Source organism: Talpa europaea (genome assembly GCF_964194135.1).
Source record: "Talpa europaea genome assembly, chromosome: 10".
Classification (NCBI taxonomy): domain Eukaryota; kingdom Metazoa; phylum Chordata; class Mammalia; order Eulipotyphla; family Talpidae; genus Talpa; species Talpa europaea.
Window position 1 is genome coordinate 40051140 of NC_140077.1, and position 24338 is coordinate 40075477.

The following is a 24338-nucleotide window of genomic DNA, read 5'->3' on the forward strand; positions in this document are numbered from 1 at the left end:
AACCTCTGACTAAATTACTGAACTTTTTACTGTTTCCTTAATTAGGGAGGCCCTAATACAACTCTTTCTGCAGACTTACACCTTCACTTCCAGGACCTGAATGGCTGGATCAAAATTAGGTGTGCTTAATTTAATTAGAAACTTAGAACCCTTTTTCCAATGTTGTTCTTCCATTTTGCATTTCCATTAACAATGTGGTTTCACATCCTCTCCATTTTGTATTGTCATTTTAATTTTAATCATTCTAGCCCAGTAGTATCTCAATGAGGTTTATTTCATTTATTCATGACTAATGATGTTGAATCTATCAGCATATACTTATTGGCCATTCATATATTTTCCTTTGTAAGGTAATCTGCTTGTCTTTTATTACTGAGTTTTTGTTTTAAATATATACTAGATATAATTTCCTTGTCAGATATATGTGCTGTGAAAATTTTATCACAGGCTGTGGCTTGTTTATTCACATTCTTAATGGTGTCATGGTGCACAAAGACTTAATTTTTTTGGCGTTCAATTTATCAATGTTTCTTTAATGGTTAGTGCTCCAATGAACTTTTGCCTACTCCCAAGCCGTGAAAATGTTGTTTTCTTCTAGAAGCTTAGCACTTTTAGCTTTAAATTATGGCCATGATCCCCCTGTAATTTTTATGTATGATGGAAGGAATAAAGGTTTTTTTTTTGTTTTTTTTTTTTTTACCACATATGAATTTAAAACATTGTGTCTGGAAGACTTTCCTCATTAGGTTGCACTGTTGCATTTGTAAAATATTAAAGTGCTTCATATTTCATTGATTTTACTATTTATAAGATGTTTTCACTCACATAACACTTTCTCACTGGGGATGAATATATTTTCCCCATTTTAGAGTTGAGAAAACAAGGGCTCTGAGCAGTCCAAAAACTTGTCCAAGATACAAAGTGGACTTGAACAAAAAAATAACAGAATTGAAGAATTTTTTTTTACATTTTAAAGCTATTTTAGCCAGTGGAAATATTATCAAATGAATATTTTTTTTCCAGAGGTTGATCAAATAAGATAAATGAGTAATTCCATATTATATTCCAACACTGGTAGTATTTTTAAATAGCACCCAAAACAGATGCTTCCTTTATGTCTAAAACAATCTTTACCTTGAGAACCTCTATTTTGAAAAGTTAAAAAAATACAATAATTTACATCATTTTTCATTTTTGCACAATGTATGCATTTTCGTCTTGGTTATAGTCCCCATACAATTCTCACCCCTGTTGTTTTGATCCTACTCACTTCTCTCCCCTCCCCCATAGTGTGTCTCTGGTTTATAGTTAATTGTTGATTTTAATTTTTACTTTATTATAGTCTTTTTACTAGTCCCTTATATAAATTAAAATAATAATAAAAAAAGAATAGTAAAATAAACCAAGGCCCTAACTTAAAAAAAAATACAATAATTACTTTGCAAATAAGAATAATTGCTGTTAGCCAAGATTGCTGGGACTTTATTTAAGGTAAAGAATGTATTTCCCGGGCCTCCCTGGTGGTGCAGCTGTTGAGCGCTGGGATGTAGAGCTGCCCGCAGCCTCTGCAGCACCGGTTCGATCCCCGGCTGCTTCCCGCCCACCGGAGGATGGTCCCACATGGCACGCAGACCTCTCCTGCCGCCTGCTGCTCCCCTCAGCAGTGTACTTCGGTCCTTCTGCCTGCTCTGCTCCCAGCTCTGGCTCTGGTGAATTCTCTCACCCTCCCATGCTTCTGACTGTACCCAGTGCTTGTATGTATAAATAAATAAATAAATCTTTAAAAAAAAATGTATTTCCCTCATATTGATCTAAAAACTAAGTCTTGGGGCCTCCTGGGGTTAAGACGCAGCACTATGAAGCTATCCGCAGCCACTGCAGCACAAATTTGATCCTTGGCCAGGGAACTAACCCACATGGTGCTGCAGACCTCTCCTGTCTCACCCACTGCTCCCCTCAGCAGATTTCAGTAGATTTGCCTGTTCTGTTCCCCACACTGTCTCTGGTGAATCCTCTTAGCCCTGCACCTTTGGCCTGTACTCCAATTCTTGTATGCATAAATAAATAAATCTTCAAAAAAAATATAAAAACTATGTCTTCATGTTCTCTGATTTTTTCAGAGGAATAAAGCCGTGCTTAAAGGTAAATATTATGAAGGTAAGATGTAAAAACTAAAAAAAAAAAAAACAAAAGCTACAATAGCTACTCTTGCTCTTTTTTCTCTTTCTATTCCCTGTTAATACTGTTCTGGTATCCAGCCTGTCTCCAAATGTTTGGTACCACCTTATTTTCTACCTTATGGAAGCAAGCAACCTTGATCACTTGCTGAGATGAGGCTGATCTCAGTGCTCTGACTCTGGATTAACTAGGCCTGCCGCTTATGTATCAGTTTCCTGTGTTTATCTCATTTGCCTTCATGTGACATGCCAATGAATGGCCTCAGCCTTTCTTGTTCACTTCTATTTTCCCCCATGTACAAGGGAGCAACCTTGTAAAAACCACCAATCCATAACTAAAGTTTAGGGATATCACAACTAAAGCAGCTATACTTTGTGAATTAAATAGAATATAAGAGGATCACAGTTATATGAAGTCAATCCGAGACCTGAACCAAGTGTTCTTGGCAACTTCATCATTCTTCCCCCATACTACACATCCTCCCTCAAACATCTGTTAAAAGTAGATGCTATAAAGTAGGACTGCTTTACCTACTCCTCACTCTAATATGCAAAACCTTAGGCCACAGAGTCTAGTCCGGTTTCCTGAGGCCCAGTCTGCTAGCCTCACCATTGTTTGTCCTTTACCAAGACAGAGAACTAAGAAAATATGCCACGACTCAAGGACAAACAATATATATATCCCACTACAAGAAAGTTATGGTGTCTGTATGCATGTTAATACCAAAAAGTATACTTGTAGCCTCCTATAAATAGCTGAATGTCAGAAAAGCCTAGTTGGTGAGTGAATTGATAATCAGTCTTGGGGTAAGAGATTTCCTCATAAAAAAATAAAAGTAGGAAAGATTTGTTAGTGTTTCTCCACCTTATCTAAGAGGAAGACGTTCTGTAATAGTTTCAATATGATAAAGATATGCTAGCATTCAAACTAATTGTTCTTGAGGGACAAAGTTGGAAGACTCACGCTTCCTGATTTCAAAACTCACTCAAAGCTCCAGTAATCCAGACAGGCTGGATTGGCATGAAGACAGACATATAGATTAATGGAAAAGAACAGAGGGTACAGAAATAAAACTTCGTAATTATAGTCAATTGATTTTTGAGAAGGGTGCCAACGCAATTCAGTGGAGAGAAACAGTCTATTAAATAAGGTACAACCGGATATCCACATGCAAGAGAATTAATTTAGATTCTTTTACCTTACATTTATACCCAAATAAACTCAAAATGGATTAAAGACTTAAATGTAAGAGCAAAAGCTTCACAACCCTAGCAAAGAACAAAGAAGAAATTCTTCATGACTTTGGATTAGGAAATGGTTTGTCAGATATGAAATCAAAAGCATAAGTGACAAAAACCAACCAACCAAACCAATCAGTTGGACTTGATAAAAAATAAAAACATTCGTGCTTCAAAGAATACCGTCAAGAAAGGGCCTCCCTGGTGGTGCAGGCTGTTGAGCGCCACACTGTTGAAGCTGTCTGCAGCATCTGCAGTGTGGGTTCGATCCCGGCCAGCCAGCAAGTTCCCACATGGTGAAGCAGACCTCTCCTGTCTCACCCGCTGCTCTCCTCAGCAGTGTATTTTGTCAGTCTGCCTGTTCTGTTCCCCGCTCTGCCTCCGGTGAATCCTCTAACCCCCTGTGGATCTGGCCTATACCTCGGTTCTTGTATAAAAATAAATAAATCTTTAAAAAAAGAAAAAAAAAATACCATCAAGAAAGTGAAAATACAGCCCACAGAAAGTGAAAATATTTGTAAATCTTGTATCTGATAAGCGGCTGATAGTAATAATAAGGAACTCTTAGAACTCGATAAGAAAAGGAAGAATCACTCAATAAAAAAAAGTATGGTTTTGAGGGGCCTCCCTGGTGGTGCAAGGTGTTAAGACACAACCTATGAAGCTTTCCACACCCACTGCAGTAGGAGTTCGATCCCCCGGCTGGCCAGGGAGCTACCCACACGGTGCAGCAGACCTCTCCTCCCTCGCATGCTGCTCCCCTCAGCAGTGTACTTCTGCCAATCTACCTATTCTGTTCCCCGCTCTGTCTCTGGTGAATCTCTCATCCCCCACACTTTTGGCCTGTACCCCAGCTCTTGTATGCATAAATAAATAAATCTTTAAAAAAAAAGTATGGATTTAAAATAGGGTTTCACCAAAGAAAAATCAGGAATGGCCAATAAACATATGAGAAGATGTTCAATATCATCAGTCTTTAGGAAATGCAGATCAAAACCATAATGAGATATCACTCCATATCTACCAAGATGGCTATAGTCAAACAACCAAAAAATAGGAAGCATTGGCATGTGAGTGAATTTGAGCCTTCAAACTTGCTGGTGAGAATTCAATCGTATGGCACTATAGAAAATGTTTAGCAGTTCCTCAAAAAGTTAAACATATAGTTATGATATTATGCAGCAATTCCACTTCTAATTATATGCCCCAAAAGAATTAAAAACATATGCACACGAAAAACTTGTGCATGAATTTTCATAGCATTTATCATAATAGCCGGTGTTAACAACCTAAATGTCCATTATCTGATGAATAAATAAAACAGGTTGAGTCCATACAAGGAATTATTATTTGGCAAAAGAAATAATGTACTGTTACATACTACAAGGTGGGTGAACCTAGAAAACATGCTAAATGAAAGAAGTCAGGCAAAAAGAACACACATTATGTGATTCCATTTTTATGAATGTTCAGAAAAGGCAAATCTCTAGAGATAAAAAAGGAAACATGGTTGCCATGAGATGGAAAATGGAGTGAATTGGAAGGGAGGTATGGGGTCTCTTTATGGGGCAATGAAAAAGTTCTCAGTTTAGATAATTGTGATGGTTGCTTACTTTTGTGAATATACTAAAATCAATGAATTGAATAATTTAACATGGCATATTTTATGGTATGTGATTTATATTTCAATTAAAAAAAAGTCAAGGAAGTAGAGGCCTCCATGGTAGCACAGGGGTTAAGTCACTGTGCTATCAAACTATTGCCAGTCACTGCAGCACAAGTTTGGTCTCCAGCCAGAAAGCTAGCCCACTTGGCGCAGCAGACCTCTCCCGACTCGCCCGCTGCTCCCCTCAGCACTGTGTTTCAGTTGATCTGTCTGTTCTGTTCCCCACTCTGTCTCTGGTGAATCCTCTCACCCCCCAAAAAAACCTCTGGCCTGTACCCCAGTCTGTGTATGCATAAATAAATCTTAAAAAAAAAAAATAGCAGGTACCTATTAAGCACCTTTAGGCATTGTACCCAGCATTTTATATTTGGTATTTTCTCTCCAATCATCTCAGTGACTTTGTACTTGGTTTTATCCCATTTTATTTTATTATTTATTTATTAAAGTGTTTATATTTATTTTAAGATTTATTTTTGCTTATTTATGTATACAAGAACTGGGGTGTAGGCCAGAGGTACAGGAGTTAAGAGGATTCACCAGAGGCAGAGTGGGGAGCAGAACAGGTGGATCTACTGAAATACACTGCTGAGGGGAGCAGCAGGTGAGATAGGAGAGGTCTGCTGCACCATATGTGGGTTAGCTCCTTGGTCTGGGATTGAACTAGTGCCATAGTGGCTAGTGATAGCTTCATAGAGCTGAGATAGAGCACAGGGGTTACTGCGCCACTAGGGAAAGCCTGGATTTTATCCCATTTTATAGAAAGCAGATTAAAGCTCAAAGAGGCTAAATAAAATATTTGCCCAATGTCATATGAAGGTAGTAAAGTCTGACTCCAAAGTTTCTATTATACCCTTTTCTCTTCCTTAAGACTATGACTTTTGGTTCTGTAATACTGTTATTATTCAATGTATTATGTTGTTCTTCCTCCTATCTCTATCAACAAATTAGGTACCATCTTTGGGCCCAAATGACATTGATCTTTCTTCCTCAGTTTGTTGAGTACAGGGCAAACACAGAGAAAATTCCTACATGATAAGTTTTTATTTATGTCAAATTACAGAGTACCATAAGTAAATATGAGATTATGATTTAAATATTGTAGAACTTAAAATTTGGCAAATTAATTATTCAAAGTTTTATTATATGTCGGAGTACACACTGAAGAGATTATTTGGCAAAGTTTGGCAAGATAATTATTTCTATACTTATTTGACCATTTATCATGTATATATGTGATACATACATATACCTAAATTAAATATACTTATATAAAAAGCTAAAGATTGATGTGTCAGGATTAATTCATTTAAAAAATCTATTATATTAAATTGCATCTGCATTCAAAGCAGAAATGTAAAAAAAAAAGATTAATTTGCTAAATACACATGAATTTACAATGTAATTGAAAATGAAATAAAAATTTCTATTGAAATGTTATATTCCTGTTTAATTGACATTTAAATTGTATTATCAAATCATGGAAATAAACATAATTTTTTTAGGATATTGAGAGAATAAAGGCCCTATCGAGCATTATTGTATCATCTAAATTAAGGATGAATAATATAGTAGGAAAAAATGGCAGATAATTTTCTTCCTTATTGATATGGGAAGTTATTGGAAACAATCAGGGCAGTGTCTGTACTCTTGCACTTGGGTTTCCTGCTTTTCCATCAGTGGAAGTCTGGCTTCTCAGGAAAGGTGCAGCCACTCCGCTTAATTATGACACTTGCTGCATAGTGGCCAGCACGGATGCATTCAGTCAGGGGCTTGTCATAGACCAGCTGAGACAGAAAACCTGGGAAACAGACAAAAAGGAAGAACATGAGTATTTTGTAACAGAGTCAGAAATGTCATATGAGATCAGACCTAACTGACTTTAGTACCTATCTGACTTTAGTCTCAAAATAAGTGCTGAATCTCAAGGGTAGAGAGATCATCCCCTAAACATCAACAATGTCCCGATTATTTCTTTAAAAGAGCTCAAGGAGGCACGTAACAATTCACAATCAAGTCAATCTAGTCTTTCTAAGCCTAAAACATCATGTCTTATTTAGCTTTGAGATGAGAAAATTATGAGTAAGAAATACAAGGCAAATGTTACCTTGGATCTTTGTAGCTGGGGAGTTAATTATCTCTTTCCTCTTCTGTCTGGATTCCTTCCATATTGTTATTCCTAGCATATTGCTCTTTGGACAAAATTCTATCATTTGGATTTCTTTCCAAGTACAAATCAGAGTTGAAAAGTTATGATGAACCTTACATCTTCCTTTCACTCCCAAAAGTAAGTGTGAAATAATTTTTTTGGTCAAGCATAATGAAATTAAAGGAACTAGATTTACTCTTTCCTTAGAAACAACTAATGTAAAGATACAAGTATATGAAACATTTTTCAAATATAGCACATCTATCACAAAAGATCCATGAATGAAGGGAAATAAATAAAATAAACTGTGAAATTGCTCAGACTTTTTAAGAGTTATGAGGGCACAATGCCCACAGGACAACCTAAGTAGAATCTGAATTGAGAAGATGGAGTTGGGAGTCCAAATAGACAAAATTAAACATCAAGGAAGACTGATTAGGGCATAAAAGAGTGAAGACATAAATTACAAATATTGGGAATGAGAAAGGTGATATCACTATAGAATCTATAACACATGAAAGGATAACAAGGCAATATTATTTAACAACTTTATTCTAATAGATTTGACAGCTCAGATGAATTGGACAAATTCCTGGAAAGATGCAAATTATTAAAGTCCACTCAGGAAGAAGGTAACATGAACAGTACTGCATCTATTACATATATTGATTTTGTAGTTCAAAAGCTTCCCATAAAGAAAAATCCTGATCCAGATGGCATAGCGGGTGAATTCTACTAAAATATAAAGGACAAAAAATAGTACAGCTGCTATGCAAACTTCAGAAAACTGAAGAGGAGGAAATACTTCCCAACTCCTTCTTTGTGGCTACCATTACTCTGATGGTAAAATTGGAAAACTATAAATCAATATTCCTCATGAGCATAAGTGCAAAGAATACTGACAAGGATGGGGATCCATTGGAACTCTCACACACAGATTATGGGAATGTAAAATGATTAGGCTACTTTGGAAAACCACTTGTCAATTTCTTTTCTTTTTTTAAAGATTTATTTATTTATTTATAAAAGAACCGGGGTACAGGCCAGATGCGTGGAAGGGTCAGAGGGCTCACCAGAGCCAGAGCGGGGAACAGAACAGGCAGACTGACGAAATACACTGCTGAGGGGAGCAGTGGGCGAGTCGGGAGAGGTCTGCTGCGCCATGTGGGACCCTCACCGGCTGGCCGGGTTCTAACCGGCGCTGCAGAGGCTGCAGACAGCTTCACAGTCTGGCGTTCAACCACCTGCGCCACCAGGGGAGGCCCCACTTGTCAGTTTTTTAAAAAGCTAAGCAGAGATCTACAACATCACCCAATCATTCTATTTCTATTTCTAGGTATTTAAATAAATGAAATCATATATTTGTACAAATATTTATAAATGACAGTTCACAGCAGCTTTATACTAGCCCCAATTTGGAAACAATTCAAATGAAGATAAGAAGGAGCAGGTAGGCAGGACTGTAAGAGGAGAGTGGGAGTGGTGGATGTGTAGGGTTCATGGGTGTATACATATGTCAACATTTATAAAATTGTATCCTTTAAATATGTACAGTTTACTATAATGTAATAAAACTACAAAAGAAAAAAGTGTTGTAGTTACAAGTAAGATAAGTCAAGAAAAGAAGAATCTGGAGCTATTTTCCCTCCAGGGGAAATATGAGCTGCTCCAGCAGTACTCAAATACTCAGAAGAAGAGATAATGGGAAACTGTTGCATAGCCAGATTGCTATGCCTTCCCCCAGGACCTGAGGAACTTAGGGGATGGGGGTGGAGTATGGGGTGAAGGGTAATTGAGAAGCTGTGGTACAGTGACCAGGAGAGAGTATTTACGAGATCTGTGTCCTTTCTCTTCTACCTTTCTGACCACACAGGCTTTTCTCTGTCAGATTTGGGGAATGCCCTGTATCTGATTAAATAAATATTCCCAAGCAAAGAACAACATTAATTTGATTAATGGAGTGATTTATTTTGAAGATGTTTGCTTAGAATGTGAAATCAGTGTCTCAAGAGGTTTTGTAAGAGTATTTTATCATTGAGTTTTCAGGTAACAAAGGTCAATATTAACTTTCAGCCAAACTGTGAGACTAAAATGCTCAGCCCACACAGTGAACGGAGCAGATGCCAAATTCAGAATCAGATCAGCTTACAATGGAAACATGTCTATTAGAAACCTTATAAGCAACATCTGTTTTCCTCATCCCTCCTGGTATGATCTTTGTGAGTAAAAGAAAAGCTTATGTTTATGAAATATTTTTGTAAAGCATAAGTACCAGCATTCTCTTTCTAAGAGAAGAGTGAGTTGATGACTAAAGTGAAGTACTCTGAAGAGACATTTGCTTTGACAGTTGAAAAACCTGGAAGCAGAAAAAACACTAAGACCTTTGCCCAGATGAATATCAGTTTTTCAGTAATCTATTTTTAAAAACCAACTGAGATGAACTACAGATGTTATATAATCAATTTTAAGTGGATAAGGTAGCGGGTAGCTGATGTGAATTTTAAAAGTTGTGTAAAATGGCTTAAATAAAGGGAACCTATATTTATAGAATCATTGGGAATCCTTTCAAAATGTGAATAATTATACCCAAGATAACTTTTTTAATTGTGTAAAATATACATAACTTAAATTTACTGTTTTAACCACTTTTAAGTGTACAATTCATGGCATTAAGTATATTTTATGATGTTGTTTAACCATCAATTCTACAGATTTCCAGAATTTTTTTATCACACCAATAGAAACTGTGCTAAACTTTATTTTTTTAAATTTTTTTTTTAATAGAGGCATGTTTTATTTATTTATTTGTTTGTTTGTTTGTTTATACATGCACTGGGTACAGTCAGAAGCACGGGAGGGCGAGAGAATTCACCAGAGCCAGAGCGGGGAGCAGAGCAGGCAGAAGGACCAAAGTACACTGCTGAGGGGAGCAGCGGGCGGCAGGAGAGGTCTGCGCGCCATGCGGGACCCTCCTCTGGTGGCCGGGGAGCAGCCGGGGATCGAACCGGCGCCGCAGAGGCTGCGGGCAGCTTCACAACCCAGCGCTCAACTGCTGCGCCACCGGGGAGGCCCTGTGCTAAACTTTACATTAAATACTCTTTGTTCTCTTCCCACTCCTAATCCCTAGTAACCATTGTTCCTCTGTTTCCATAAACTTGCCTATTCTAGGTACCTCATATGAGAGGGATAATATAATATTTCTTCTTTTGTGTCTTGTCTATTTCATCTAGCATGTTTCCCAATGATTTTTCAAGTTTAGGTTTTTAATTGTCACTTGACTTAAAGCGTATTAAAAAACCCTTTATTTGGAAATGATTTCAAATTCAGAGAAAAATTATGAGAATAAAAACAGTGCAAAAAGTACCCATCTATTTCCTTCATATGATTCCCCCACTCCCTTATCTATTTGAGAGAAAGTTGCATTTATGATGCCTCATTACCCTTAAATACAGCTTCCCTGGCAATAAGGATATTGCCAGTCCAGTTATTAACTTTAAGAACAATGTCGTAATAGTCTTAATCTTATCTACTGTCCATATTTTTGATTTTGTCAACTACTCAATAATGTCCTTTATAGCATTTTTTCCTTCCAGGATAGAATCTAGAATTTGTTATATTTGAATACATTCATCTCCTATTCCCTTTTTATTTTGATATTTATTGTTTTTTCTGTTCTCAGTTCCTTTATTGGGGGAAAGGGTGTGTGGCAGCACACAGAGGGCATTCATTCCCCAAACCCAAGGTCAAAAAAGGTTAATACAATCTTTCCCCTCCTAGCCTTTGCCTTGCTGCCCTTGGGCAGCATCTCTGCCTTGCATCATCAGCCATGCCAGGTAAATTAGCGCATCTCAGGGACCTCAGGACACTTCTTAAGCATTGCCAGAGGCTGCAGGGGCATACAGGAACCCATCTCTGCTACCCTTTTTGCTGCTTCCTGACTGTAGAGCTCCATGCTCAGCTACTTCAGCCTTTTCTTGTGGTATCTGGATGAAAAGTAGGTCTTTACGTTAGTGGAATGAATGAAGTATCTCAAGCAGCCAGAGAGTGATGCAGGCTACCCTTTGGCAGAGGGTGAGAGAATTCACCAGAGCCAGAGTGGGGAGCAGAACAGGCAGAAGGACCGATGTACGCTGCTGAGGGGAGCAGCGGGCGGCAGGAGAGGTCTGCGCGCCATGTGGGACCCTCCTCTGGTGGCCGGGGAGCAGCCGGGGATCGAACTGCCGCTGCCGAAGCTGTGGGCAGCTTCGCAACCCAGCGCTCAACCACTGCGCCACCGGGGAGGCCCTAATTTGTATGTCTCTTATTATGAATAACTGATCATATTTTTCGGTATGTTTAAAGAACAAATCTCTGTGAATCTTATTTTTTAATAGGAAATTTGGTCTCCCTGCTCCTTCCCCCTTCTATTTTTAAAAGTTCTTTGCATTTTAGGGATTTTTTTTCCCCAGTAAAGGCTATTTTGGGAGGAAAAAACTCAGCAATAAATATATGCAATTAATATATACAAATACTGTGTAAGCAAGTAAAAAGCTTATTCATATTTCATTCACTAAATATGGTAAATTATAAAGACTGTGGTTGGCAAACACTACAGCAGATAAATATGGCTTGCAGATATAGAAAAAAGAAGTTTGTTTTCTTGTAGTAAAGATTGTGGGATTACTAAGTGTTCAAGAAGTAAAATCTCAAATAACTGACTTGGCATATGTATTCGATATGAAAAAGTCCCTTCGGAACATTTTTTGGTTAGTGTTATTAGCTTATGATCCTTGTCAGTACATCATCTGGCAAAGGAAGGGTAAGGCTTTGAATATGTGCCTTTCTACATAGCCAAGAGAGTGGGAACAGGAGACAACACTGGAGAAACATGAGCACAGGTGATTAGGAACTCATATGCTGAAGCAACTGCTGCCTTTCTACTTTGGTTCCTTCTCTCTGACCTCTAACTCTCTCAGATTTTCCTTCCCAACTTTAGGTCATATGGTGGACACTGGGTCCTCAGCATGGGAGGGTGTGAGGCCTCTTGCTGACACTGAATTTGGTTCCTAGGGCTAGTGTTGACTATTTTGAATCTCAGAACAATAACAAAGCCAGAGCTCTCAAAATAAACTTCTGTTCTTTAATACTTGTTTATTATTTTCTTTATATTGAAATTAAAGAGTGATCAATTTTAGCATAACTGAATCCAGACCTGAAACATATTTAAACTGCAGACATAAGCACTAAGCTAATTTCCTTAAAACACATAGAGGTGGATGACTAGTGTGGGCAAAAGGCAACATGATTTCCTAATTTATCATAGTATGTAGTTACATAGAAGAGAGGGAGAATATATAGAATTTTCTTAGGTCATTTACAGAAACTTGACAAATATTTGTCACTAGGTATAGAAGTCTTAATAGAGACACTTAAGAGCAAAGGATAGTTCAGAAGAAAATGAAGAAAGCTTACAAGTCAGTTTTTTCTTCTCCATATAAAGTTCCTTCACTAATAGTTTTCAAGGAGACTGGAATGGAAAAACCCAATAGACTATTCATTCAACATTCACAGCAAAAAAGGGAAGAATTTTTGACTTTATGACTAGTTGTCATCAAATTAGAAAGCTATTTTACACTGACTTTATAAATTTGGAAGAATTAAGTTTTAATAATTCATTTTTTACAAGTATTAGCATTTTGTATTATTCTCAAAAGATAATGACAAGTATATATCAGCGATTATGTCTTTATTTTTGATGTAGTACCCAAAGACCTGTAATATAAGCCAGAGCACAATATGTGCAAAGTAAAACATTTTAAAGCATTTGGGGAAATAAATGTAATTTGCTTTGTAAGTATCATTTTATGCTAAATTTAAATTATTACACATATAAGTAGCATAGTACTTTGTTTACCTGGCAATATACACGCATGCATATGTGTTGAAAATGGATTTTAAGCCATATAATTTATAGGTCAGAAAAACTAACACTGTGAAATAGAGTGATCCCTCGCATACATGAGATTTGAAGCAACAGCAGCTTACATGGTCGCGTATCACACCTACAATGACCCCATGGGCCTTGATTAGGAGCTTATTTAGTTTATATTTCAAAAAGCAAGGACAAATTTTTTCTAATTATAAAAGTGATAACCAATAACTGTAGAAAATATGAAAAAAATGGTAGAATTAATAAGTAACTAAAATACAGAGTTGCATTACAAAAAACAATCACTCCTATTTAATATAATGTAAAAACCCTAACAACAGTAATGTCTAAAAAAGATTAAGAAGTGAGAATGAAATTTGTTATTATGTTCAGTTAAGAGGATTATATATATAATATGCTAAAGAATTGACAGATTTAATAAGAAAGTTGGGGAAGAGTGCTGGATAAAGGAGAAATATACAAAAGTAGTCAATTATTCATGTGTACGTGCATACACACATGTGTACAAACATCACTAAAACAAAAGTAATTGAAACATGATTTAAAAAACAGCAACAATTACTGCAAAGGGAAGGGATTGTTGCATAACAGATCTATGCAAATATGGAAACTTGAGCTACCACAGAGTTAACACTGTGAGCCACAGGGAAAGGAAAGGATGGATTATTTGAAAACAGTATTGAGTCAACTAGATCTTAATTTGGAAAAATAAAATTACTTGACTCCATATTAAAAAGATCCAGTTCCAGATGTATCATGGAATTAAATGTGAATGGCAAAACAGACTTTTAGAAGATTTATGTTGTATTGGTAAAAAGAATTTCTTAAATGAGACACAAAAAGCATAAACTATAAAGTAAAATATTAAAAAATTGAACTATGCTAAAATGAAAACTGTCTCTCAACAAATACCTTTAAAGAGTGGAGAAAATAGCCTCCCTGGTGGCACAGGGGTTTAAGTATCAGCACTAAAAAGCTATGGCGCCAGCATTGTGTTTGATCCCCAGCCAGGGAGCTAACTCACATGGCGCAGCAGACCTCTCCTGTCTTGCCTACTGCTCCCTTCAGCAGTGTATTTCAGTCGATCTCCTCTCACTCTCCTCCCTGCACTTCTGGCCTACACCCAAGTTCTTGCATAACTAACTAACTAACTAACTAACTAAATAAATCTTTAAAAAAACGTGGTGAAAATATAAGTCAAGTTTGCTTTCTGGATTATTTTTCAGAATATATAAAGAAATTCTATAAATTAACAACCCAACAGAAAAGCAGATATTTTATTTAATTTTTATTTTTATTTTTTGGTAGAATTGGGGTATAGGCCAGAGGTGTGGGGAGTGACAGGATTCACCAGAGTGGGGAGCAGAACAGGCGGATCTACTGAAATACACTGCTGAGGGGAGCAGGAGGTGAGACAGGAGAGGTCTGCGTGTCTCAGGGGTTAGCTCCCTGGCCTGAGATGGAACTCAGGCCATAGTGGTGGTAGCGCGGAGGTGTAACCCCTAGGCCACCAGGGTGGCCCCAGACAAACATTTTAGAACATGCATTTCATGAAACGGAAATGTGAGATGTTCAACCTCGTTGGTAATGAGAGAAAATGCAAATCGAAACTTCGTAAGATTCTATAAATCTACTGGATTAGCTAAACTTTAAGAGTCTGTTATCCATTCATATTATCAAACTTCTTTTCAAAAAAGATTTCATTAATGTATAAATTAAATTGCTAGAAAAATTGTTTGGTAATTTGAAAAGTGAGAGGCAGAATCTTGTTTTAATTTATAATTACTTATCTACTAGAGGAATTAAAAATTTTATTTTGTTCATATGTCTGATGATAACTTTTACCTATTCTTTCACTGGACTATTGTATACAGTGTATAAAAATGAAGAATGATGTAAAAATTATATAAAATAAAATTAAAAAGAAAAAAAAAGAATTGTACCCATTTAGTAACAAAGCTTTCCACAAAGCAAATCAGTGTAAATACAATGAAACTGTTCACTCTTCTCCAAAGATTCTTCAAGGACACACATAAAGAACTTTACCACTTTTTGTACTCTGAGACTTAGGGGAAAATCAGGCAATGTTCAGGAAGCATCTTAGAAAGTTTCTGGGGAAACTGTTTCTTTCTCCAAATGAAGTTTTTCTCTATAGAAGCTATATACCAACACACCAATATGTGTCTTTTGAAACTGGAGTTCAAGAACCAATGCTTCCATAGCAGAGATTGTTGTGAGAATTTCGGACAGAATTAAGCAGAAAGGATCACTGTACTTGGATAGAGTGGCTATTGTGTGAAGTCAATGAAAACAAGATTTTTGGTAAAAATTGTGAGGTCAATGGCCATGGAATACATATCTAATTAAACCTAGCAATTCAGGGAACTGGAATTGATGAAGTTGGGAAACAGGGCACATATATAAACTGAAAACACTGGCAAAATGAGATGGATGACTTAAAAATTAATAGACTATTTTTGAGCAATTTCAGGTTTACAGAAAAACTGAACAAAGTAGAGAGTTCCCATATATTCCCTCTCTGCCCCATCCCTCAATTTCCCCTATCCTTAAGATCTTGAATTAGTGGGGTATAATTGATGAGCCAGTGCTGAATAATTATCAACAACTGAAGCCCATGGTATATACTGGGGCTGACTTTTCATGCTGTACATTCTGTGGAATTTGAAAAACGTATGATGATTTGTAGCTGCCATTACAATATCATACAGAATAGGTTCATTGTTCTAAAAATCTCCTGTGGTCCATCTATTCATTCTTTCCTACCCCTGTCCACCCCAAACCCTTGGCAAATACTGATATTTTTATGGTCTCCATAGTGTTTTTTTGCCTTTTCAAAAATGTCATCTAGTTGGACTCATACAGTTACAGCCTGTACAGATGATCTTCTTTCATTTAGTACTATGCATTTAAGCATCTTCCATGACTTTTCATGGTTTGATGCTTCATTTCTTTTTGTTCCTGAATAATATTCAACTTTATAGATGTACCACAGTTTGTTTATCCAGTCACCTATTGATGGACACCTTGGTTGTGTCAAAGTCTTGCCAACTCAGAATAAATCTTCTGTATACATTTCTCTGCAGGTTTTTATGTGGACATAAGTTTTCAACTCATTTGGGCAACCAAAGAATGCAAGTGCTGAATCATATGGCAAGAGTATGTTTTATAAGAAAGAAACTGCCAAACTGTTGTCCAAAGCGGTTGTGTGATTTGGTATTATCAGCAGTAATGACTGATGCTGTACATTCTTGTCATATACAAACTCAGAATGCTGGTAAAATGAGATGGGTAAAAGAATGGTTTTTCTCATTTGTGTCTTTTAAAAAAATTGTTTATGTTTACTTAAAAAGAGAAACCTCCCAAAACCAAATGAACTGTTTATGCAAACTCACTTATCTATTCTAGTACTTGATAAACTTATTTACTTTATTCTGTTTGTTATCTTCAGAAAGTTAAATGATTTACCGCAAATCTGTTGGTATTCTCCACATTCTTGGCTCAGATCCTTGAGGACTGGATCAATGATCTAATGAATCACTTGCATCTCTGATTGCTATAATCCTACGACTTCCCTATTGCCTCCATCCTTTACCCCACCCTAGCTGATTCATTTAAGTTAGCAATGTTCTCTATATGTGAATAATATCAAACTACATACTGTATAGTAGTGACAAGTTAATTACATAGTTATTAAGAGATAATGTGGGAGTAGTAACATAAGTTATCATGTAATTACCTTTGTTCTCAGAGGCATTACCATGTAATTAAAGCAACATGATATAATATTTTACAGCAACTAAAGTGCTGAATTCTGTATTCCATCTGTGAAAAAAATGTGCTCTCAGTCATAGTTTTAGGTCAACTTGATTTTTCAATTCTTGGTTTAGTTTCGATTTTTCTTAGATATCTACACTTAGTGATGATTTATGTGTTCTCTTAAACTGGCCTGTTTAAAAGTCCTACCTTTTAGATATATACTGCTACATGGCACATGAGACAGTCAACTTAAAGGCTGTATTTTTATTATATATGCCTGCTTTAGGAAAGAGAAATAAGATATAAATGAAAACTGACTAATCTGAATCCTCAATTTACTAGACTCATGTACCACCATTTCTTTTTTTTCTTTTTTTTTTTTTTTTTGTGGGACCCTTGCCGGTGGCTGGGATCGAACTGGCACTGCAGAGGCTGCGGGCAGCGTCACAACCCAGCGCTCAACCACTGAGCCACCAGGGGAGGCCCTCATGTACTACCATTTCTATCCTTTATTATAAGGTGCAGGTGAAAAGATAGTAAGAACCTAGAATGCTATAAAAGCACTTTGGTTTATGAAATCAACTAATACCTACTGAATGCCTACCATCTCCAGGTAGTGTGCTAGACACCTAAGGATTCCAACATGCATAAAATACAGTTTGTCTCTCAGGGTTTTACAGCTTTAGGAGAGAAAGCCAAGTAAATACTTTAAAATAATCCTGGCAGAAGTGTGGAGTATGAATTTACAAGGAATGAAACTGTTGGCAAAGAGATTAAATAAGAGTCGACTGCAATATTTTAGGAGTGGTTCTCAAAATGTAGTCCCTGGAGGGCCTCCCTGGTGGCACAGGGGGTTAAGTAATGCACTCTGAGGCAGTCTGCAGCCTCTGCAGAGCGGGTTCCATCCCTGGCCGGCCTGGGAGCAACCCACATGGCGAGGCAGACCTCTCCTGTCTCGCCCGCTGCTCCCCTCAGCAGTGTATTTCAGTCTGTCTGCCTGTTCTGTTCCCCGCTCTGTCTTTGGTGAATCCTCTCACCCCGCTGTACCTCTGGCCTGTACCCCAGCTCTTGTATGCATAAATAAATCTTTTAAAAAAAAATGTAGTCCCTGGAACACAGCTTCAGCAACATTTAAGCCCCATCCTAGACTCAGAAACTCTGAGGATAGGGCCCAGCAATCTGTCTTTTAACAAGTCCTTCAGGTGATTCTGTTCCAGGAACCACTTGTTCTTGGTGATAGTAAAAGTAGGGAGGAAAATAAACAGGTTTGAAAATAATTTGATTTGAATATTGATGAAAGTTAAAATTTTAAGAACAAGTCTGTGGCTTTATGTTTAAAAAACTATGTGGAAAATGAAACAGGGGGTAAGTTCCAGCTCAGTTCATGTCAAGGGCTCTTTACCAGGGATCCTCATCACCTTTACTGTGGAGCAGCTACTTTTTTTTTTTTTTTAAAGATTCATTTATTTATGCATACAGGAACTGGGGGTACCGGCCAGAGGTGTGGGGGGTGAGGGGACTCACCAGGGACAGAGTGGGGAACAGAACAGGCAGACTGACTGAAATACACTGCTGAGGGGAGCAGCGGGCGAGACAGGTGAGGTCTGCTGTGCCATGTGGGTCACCTCCCTGGCTGGGGATTGAACTGGTGCTGCAGAGGCTGCTGACAACTTCACAGTACTGTGCTTAACCCCTTGTGCCACCAGGGAGGCCTGAGCAGCTACTTTTTACTTCACCTTCAGCTGTAAGAACAGCAGTAAAAATCTTAGGTAGATCTAGTAACTTCAGTATATTCCGGGGAAATCTCTACTGAAGCCTCTGACTTGTATGCCACTGCTTATTACAGCAGGGGTTGATAATGTTCAGGATATTATCTTGAGAATTAATTTTCATATTTATACTACAGATACTTAGAACAATAGGTACTGTTAAAGCTCCTTTTCTAACATGTGTTTTCTTCACATTAACCTCTATATAAAATTTGAGGTATACTTGATATATGTTGTATTAGTTTCAAGTGTACAACACATTCAATATTTTGATATGTGAAATGACCACCACAATAAATCTAGATGACATCTGTTACCACAGAGTTACATATTGTTTTCTTGTGATGAGAACTTCTAAAATCTACTCTCAGCAACTTTCAATACGCAATGTAGTATTAACTATCCTAACCAAGCTGTACATTACACCCCTATGACTTATTTAATTTATAACTGGGAGTTTATATCTTTTGACCACCTTCACCCATTTGTACTTCTTTGCCCTTTGCCAGCCTGCTCTGGCAACTGTCACTTGTTCTCTGTATTTATGAGTTTGATTTTTTTAAAGATTTATTTATTTATGCATACAAGAGCTGGGGTACAGGCCAGTGATGCAGCGGGGTGAGAGGATCCACCAGAGACAGAGTGGGGAACAGAACAGGCAGACAGACTGAAATACACTGCTGAGGGGAGCAGCGGGCGAGACAGGAGAGGTCTGCCTCGCCATGTGGGTTGCTCCCTGGGTGGCCAGGGATCGAACTCATGCTGCAGAAGCTGTGGATTGCTTCACAGTGCGGTGCTTAACCCCTTGTGCCACCAGGGAGGCCCCGAGTTTGATTTTTTTTAAATTAGATGCCACATATTAGTAAGATCATGAAGTATTTGTCTTTCTTTGTATGACTTATTTCACTTAGCTTAATGCCCTCAAAGACCATCCAAGATGTCACAAAGGGCAGAATTTCATTCTTTTTATGGCTGAATGGCATTCCATTGTGTGTACAGACACTTTTTCATTGATGGACACATTTAATTTGTTTCTCTGTCTTTGTCATTGTAAATAATGCAGCAATGAACATGGGGTGCATGTTTCAGGATAATGTTTCCATTTTCCTTTGATAAATATCTAGAGATAGAATGGCTGGATCATATAGTAGTAGTTCTATTTTTAATTTTTGAGGAACTTCCATATTGTTTTCTATAATGGGTGAAACAATTTACATTTCTGACAACAATTCACAAAGGTTCCCATTTCTCCGCATCCTTACCAACAACTATTATTTCTTATCTTTTTAATGATAACCACTCTAACAGGTATGAGCTGATGTATTTTTGTGGTTTTGATTTGCATTTCCCTGATGACTACTAATGTTGAGCATATTTTCATGTATCTGCTAGTACATGAATCATGTGTCTATACATTTTCTTTGGAAAATGTTTATTCTGATCTTCTGCCCATTTTTAAATCATATTGTTTTTTCACTACTGAGTTGTACTACCTCTATTTTAAGTAACAGTAAGGAAAAGGTAGCTGTGGAATTCATTCATCACATACACATGCTAACAAGAGTTCATTTTTTTCTCTCTCATTTTCTCCTCAGTTTTATTGAGAAATAATTGACATCCATCACACCCTAAGTTTAAGGATTACAGCATGAGTTTGATTTAGCAAAGGTTAATCTTTAATGAAGGAGATTTTATAGTAAAGTATGTCCTACCAGCTATTTCCTGACTCACTGCACCCTTCTGACAAAAACGCCTCAATAGTCAAGCTCTTAGATATATTTACCAGAATGGTTTTTATTTGATAGTAGGAGGCAAGATTGTATGGATCTGTGCACAGGATTTATTTATTTATTGACTCACGCAACTAAAATTTACTGAATATCTATGCGAGGCATTGTTGGGTCTTTGGGATACATTGATTATGGGAGACATATAGTCTCTGCTTTCTTAAGGCTTGTGTTTTAATTTTAATGGGGAAGATTAAAAAGAGCTAAAAATTAAGATAATAAAAAGTAAAAAATAACCTTAGACAATGGTAAGTGCTATTAGGAAAAGGACCATGTGTAGCAGTAGAGTATAATCAAGATAAAATAAAAGGATCATGTTGCAGGGGACGGGACTTTCTCAGAATCATAAACATGGCGGTAAGGGTGTAGACAGGCATGCAAACACACATGTTTACAGAGCCACCAATTTGTTTTATTAATTTGTTAAAGTTAAGGCATAAAGACATATTATATTAGTTTTAGGAGCACAACATAATGATTTGATCTTTGTATATATGACATCACTACTCTTTGAATAAAAATCTCTTTACCATTGCATTGTGGAGGGACTCAGTTGATGTATTTTGTAATATAAAGGTAATGGAGTGAAGAACCATGAATACCTGCTGTTGGGGTGTCTAGCACTGATCTGAATTTTAAAATCACCATCTAGTACCACTTTCAGTGAAAACTGTCCAGTTTTGACTCTTGTTTGAGCTTTCTCTTATAACACGAAATACTTCATGATTACTACAGGTCAGGCACTGTATTTTATAAACATTATTTCATTAAGTTTTCATAATTAGCCCAAATAAGGTAGGTACTCACTATCTTAATTTTTATATGAGATGTTAAATAACTTGTCCATAATTCCACAGCTAACTAATGGCAGTTATCAGGATTCAAAGCCATGACTTTCAATCATTATCATGATCTTAACCAGTATACTAAAAAAATTGTTCCTTATCCTGAGTTACATGAAATGTGTTTCTGTTTCTTTTGAACCAACAAAGTCAGATAAAATAGTGCCATAAATCTAAAGTATGTTTGCCCTACTGTATTCTGTTGCCCCTCCCTTCTACACCAACAAGCTTCCTCACATAGTTGTGATTCTTCAGAAAATAGAACAAAAAAAATAATTACTGTATTGTGGAGATTTTGAAATACACATATAAAAAATAGGATGATATAATCATAAATCCATATTCTTTTTTCCCCCTCTGAGTGTGCTAGAATACTTTAATATAGAATGAAGATGTAAATACAACTGTGACAAACCAATTTCCTCTTCTACTTTCTAAAAATTAGAAGAAAGAGCTGTAGTGGTATCCTCTGATGTAACAAAATCTTCCAGTCTGCTATTTCATGGCTTAAAGTCTGAACTCAGGATTGAATTTGACTTATAACTACGTAGCATTTCAAAGGCGAAGAAACCTCCCAACACATTTCACTGTCTTTTTGTGAAAGAGTGTTTTATTCCTACGCTTTTGAAATTGGTCATCTTTAAATATTGTCATTTTAATTAGTCATTTAGGTGGGTTGGAGCATTAGTACAAGAAGGTATGAGAAGTTAAATGTAAGGCACTGAATAAATGATGACAGATATGGGAATAAGACTAAATTAAAATAAAATGGTGAAACTTATTTTTAATAGATTTTCAGTTTTGTGCTCACTCTTGGTGAGTGATTTCTTTTAGCTGTGATTTTTTTCTAGGAAGAGGGCAGGTAGAATTTTTATATGAATACCTTTCATCAAGTTCAATAGCTAATAAAATTTTTACACAGACGGTAAATAATTCCTCATCTGACCCTTGCTTTTTGCTCAGATTTACATTAACTTTTATCTTTAAGATGACGATTAACTTGCAGCAAGCTAGAATATTTTAGATTTTCCTTTATTAAAGGTGTTTGGAAACAAGAATGGCATTTACAATTTTATGTAACTCAGTCATACTGTGCTACAAAAAATTTAAGTTTAATAAACATGCAAACCAGATACTTTTTACAATTTTGTTTTAAATATTTTATAACTGCTTTACTACTTCCTTAAAATTGATTTTTTCAGAAAAATCATATTCTTCTGCTGGTATGAGTATAGATCACCATCTCTTTTATGTTGTGTTCTAATGTAAGCTTAATTATTACAGAGAGACAAACTCTGAAAAACCCTCAGCCATTACATTCACATATTTAATAAGTCACAATCTTGAAATTCCGCTTTACCTGAAAGCACCATTAAAAATGCTTGACTAATATTACTTGAGGAAATTTTTAATAAAAGCTAATTAAGCTACAAAACTCCCAAGTGGTTAACTGAATTTAGGGGCTAAATTTCTGGTGCTTCTAATTATTCTCTGATGGCTTTACTTAGTGTTTCACAACCATGACAGATGACAATGAAAAACTGCGGTGAAATTCATCCACCCTGACACTGTGCTAAGCACCGGCTTCTCCCTCTCCAAGTAAAATCAATACTCTGTTTGAGTAAACACGTTTACAGCTTTATTAGGATGTCTTGCTTGTTCTGTAACAGCTACTTGAAGCTGTGGTAACAAATCGACTCAACTCAGTTAAACCTAGAGAGCTGGGTAAGAGGCCCATCGATAAGGTTGTTATAAAAATAAACTGCAGGAGATCAGAAAGCAGGAGCAAACAGTCTGGTAAATGTCAATATTTTCCCGTACAGAAGATGACAAAAACAGTGAGCTCATGTGGAAAGTCTCTTTTTCCCTTTAAAAATGTTTCTTGTTTCAAATGGATAAAGAATTCTACTTTTTGTGCATAACTCTTGAGTGAAATTTTTGTTTCTAATTTCCATGTGTATCTGGAAACAGGAAGCTGATGTACATACTTGGCATTTTCCTGTCATTTCAGATCCCTAACTTTTATTCATATTTAGAGACTTCACTGACTTTATAAAATGACCTCATTCAAGTTACCTGGAATACCTCTGGTGTCTTAGTCTTACTTTTTTTTTTTTTAATTAACGATATAAAACTGTTGTCATCTATACTTGGGAGGTCATTTCAATGCCATGTTCACTTTTGCTATAATATCTGTGAGACCTGAACTTACAAATCAGGTTTTCCATATTTTTGCATTTAACAAGAGCAAACAGTGTTAGCTTAAGACAGGCTGCACAACCTCCTACTCAGTGGTAGACACATAAAATATCTACTGCTGATTAGAAGCAAGCTCCACAGTGGCCACAGCTCTACCAAATAAGAACTCATATACTCTCTTTTCGATGTTCAGTTTGCTTAAAGAACAAACATCTGGTTCTGGCAGGAAATTCCCACTTCAATTAGGCTAGCTTAGACTACCTAGATGTGACAAAGTAATGGTTTCCCCCTGCTGAAAATGCTCAGTAAACTTTTTTCTTTCATTTTCTATGTAGTCTACTTAGTAAAATCTTTTGTAGTTTTGATATGGAATTTAAATAACAACTGTGACCCATATATTTGAAAACAGGTTTTTTTTGAAAAAGGATTTCAGCAAATACTGAAAATTTGAAAGAACTTAGAAAAGCTACTGTGCCTTCCAGAGGTCTGACCTATCAGGCATTTGCATAATGAAAACCAAAGCCTAAATGGTGTCAGATGGTGGGGTGACTGATATGGACAGGAAGTCAATTCAGAGCAAAGATTCCTTTACAATAGCTCAGAACAGTACACTTTCTCACACAAAGTGAGCAATTAAGTAGCACAGTATAATATATAGGCTAGTGGTCAGCAGTAGAACTATGAGGATAACTTATTTGCTCTTTCTGGTGACTGTAAATGGAAACCTGTCAAATTCTATTAACACAGCATGAGAGGCTGCATTTGAATAAAAAAAAACAGCACACAAAATCCCCCTTGTAAATCCTC

The 24338-nt window shown here is 36.6% G+C and overlaps 1 protein-coding gene across 2 annotated transcripts in view; it reads right to left on the reverse strand.

The window, feature by feature from the left end:
* Positions 1–6755: 6755 nt before the first annotated feature.
* ADK (adenosine kinase) overlaps positions 6756–24338 on the reverse strand; it is a gene marked incomplete at both ends in the record, with an annotated part of 417072 nt that continues 399489 nt past the window's right edge. For both annotated transcript variants that reach the window (XM_084245203.1, XM_084245202.1), the window contains one exon: positions 6756–6880. In XM_084245203.1, coding sequence (XP_084101329.1) covers positions 6756–6880 — 125 coding nt within the window. The remainder of the gene's footprint in view (positions 6881–24338) is intronic.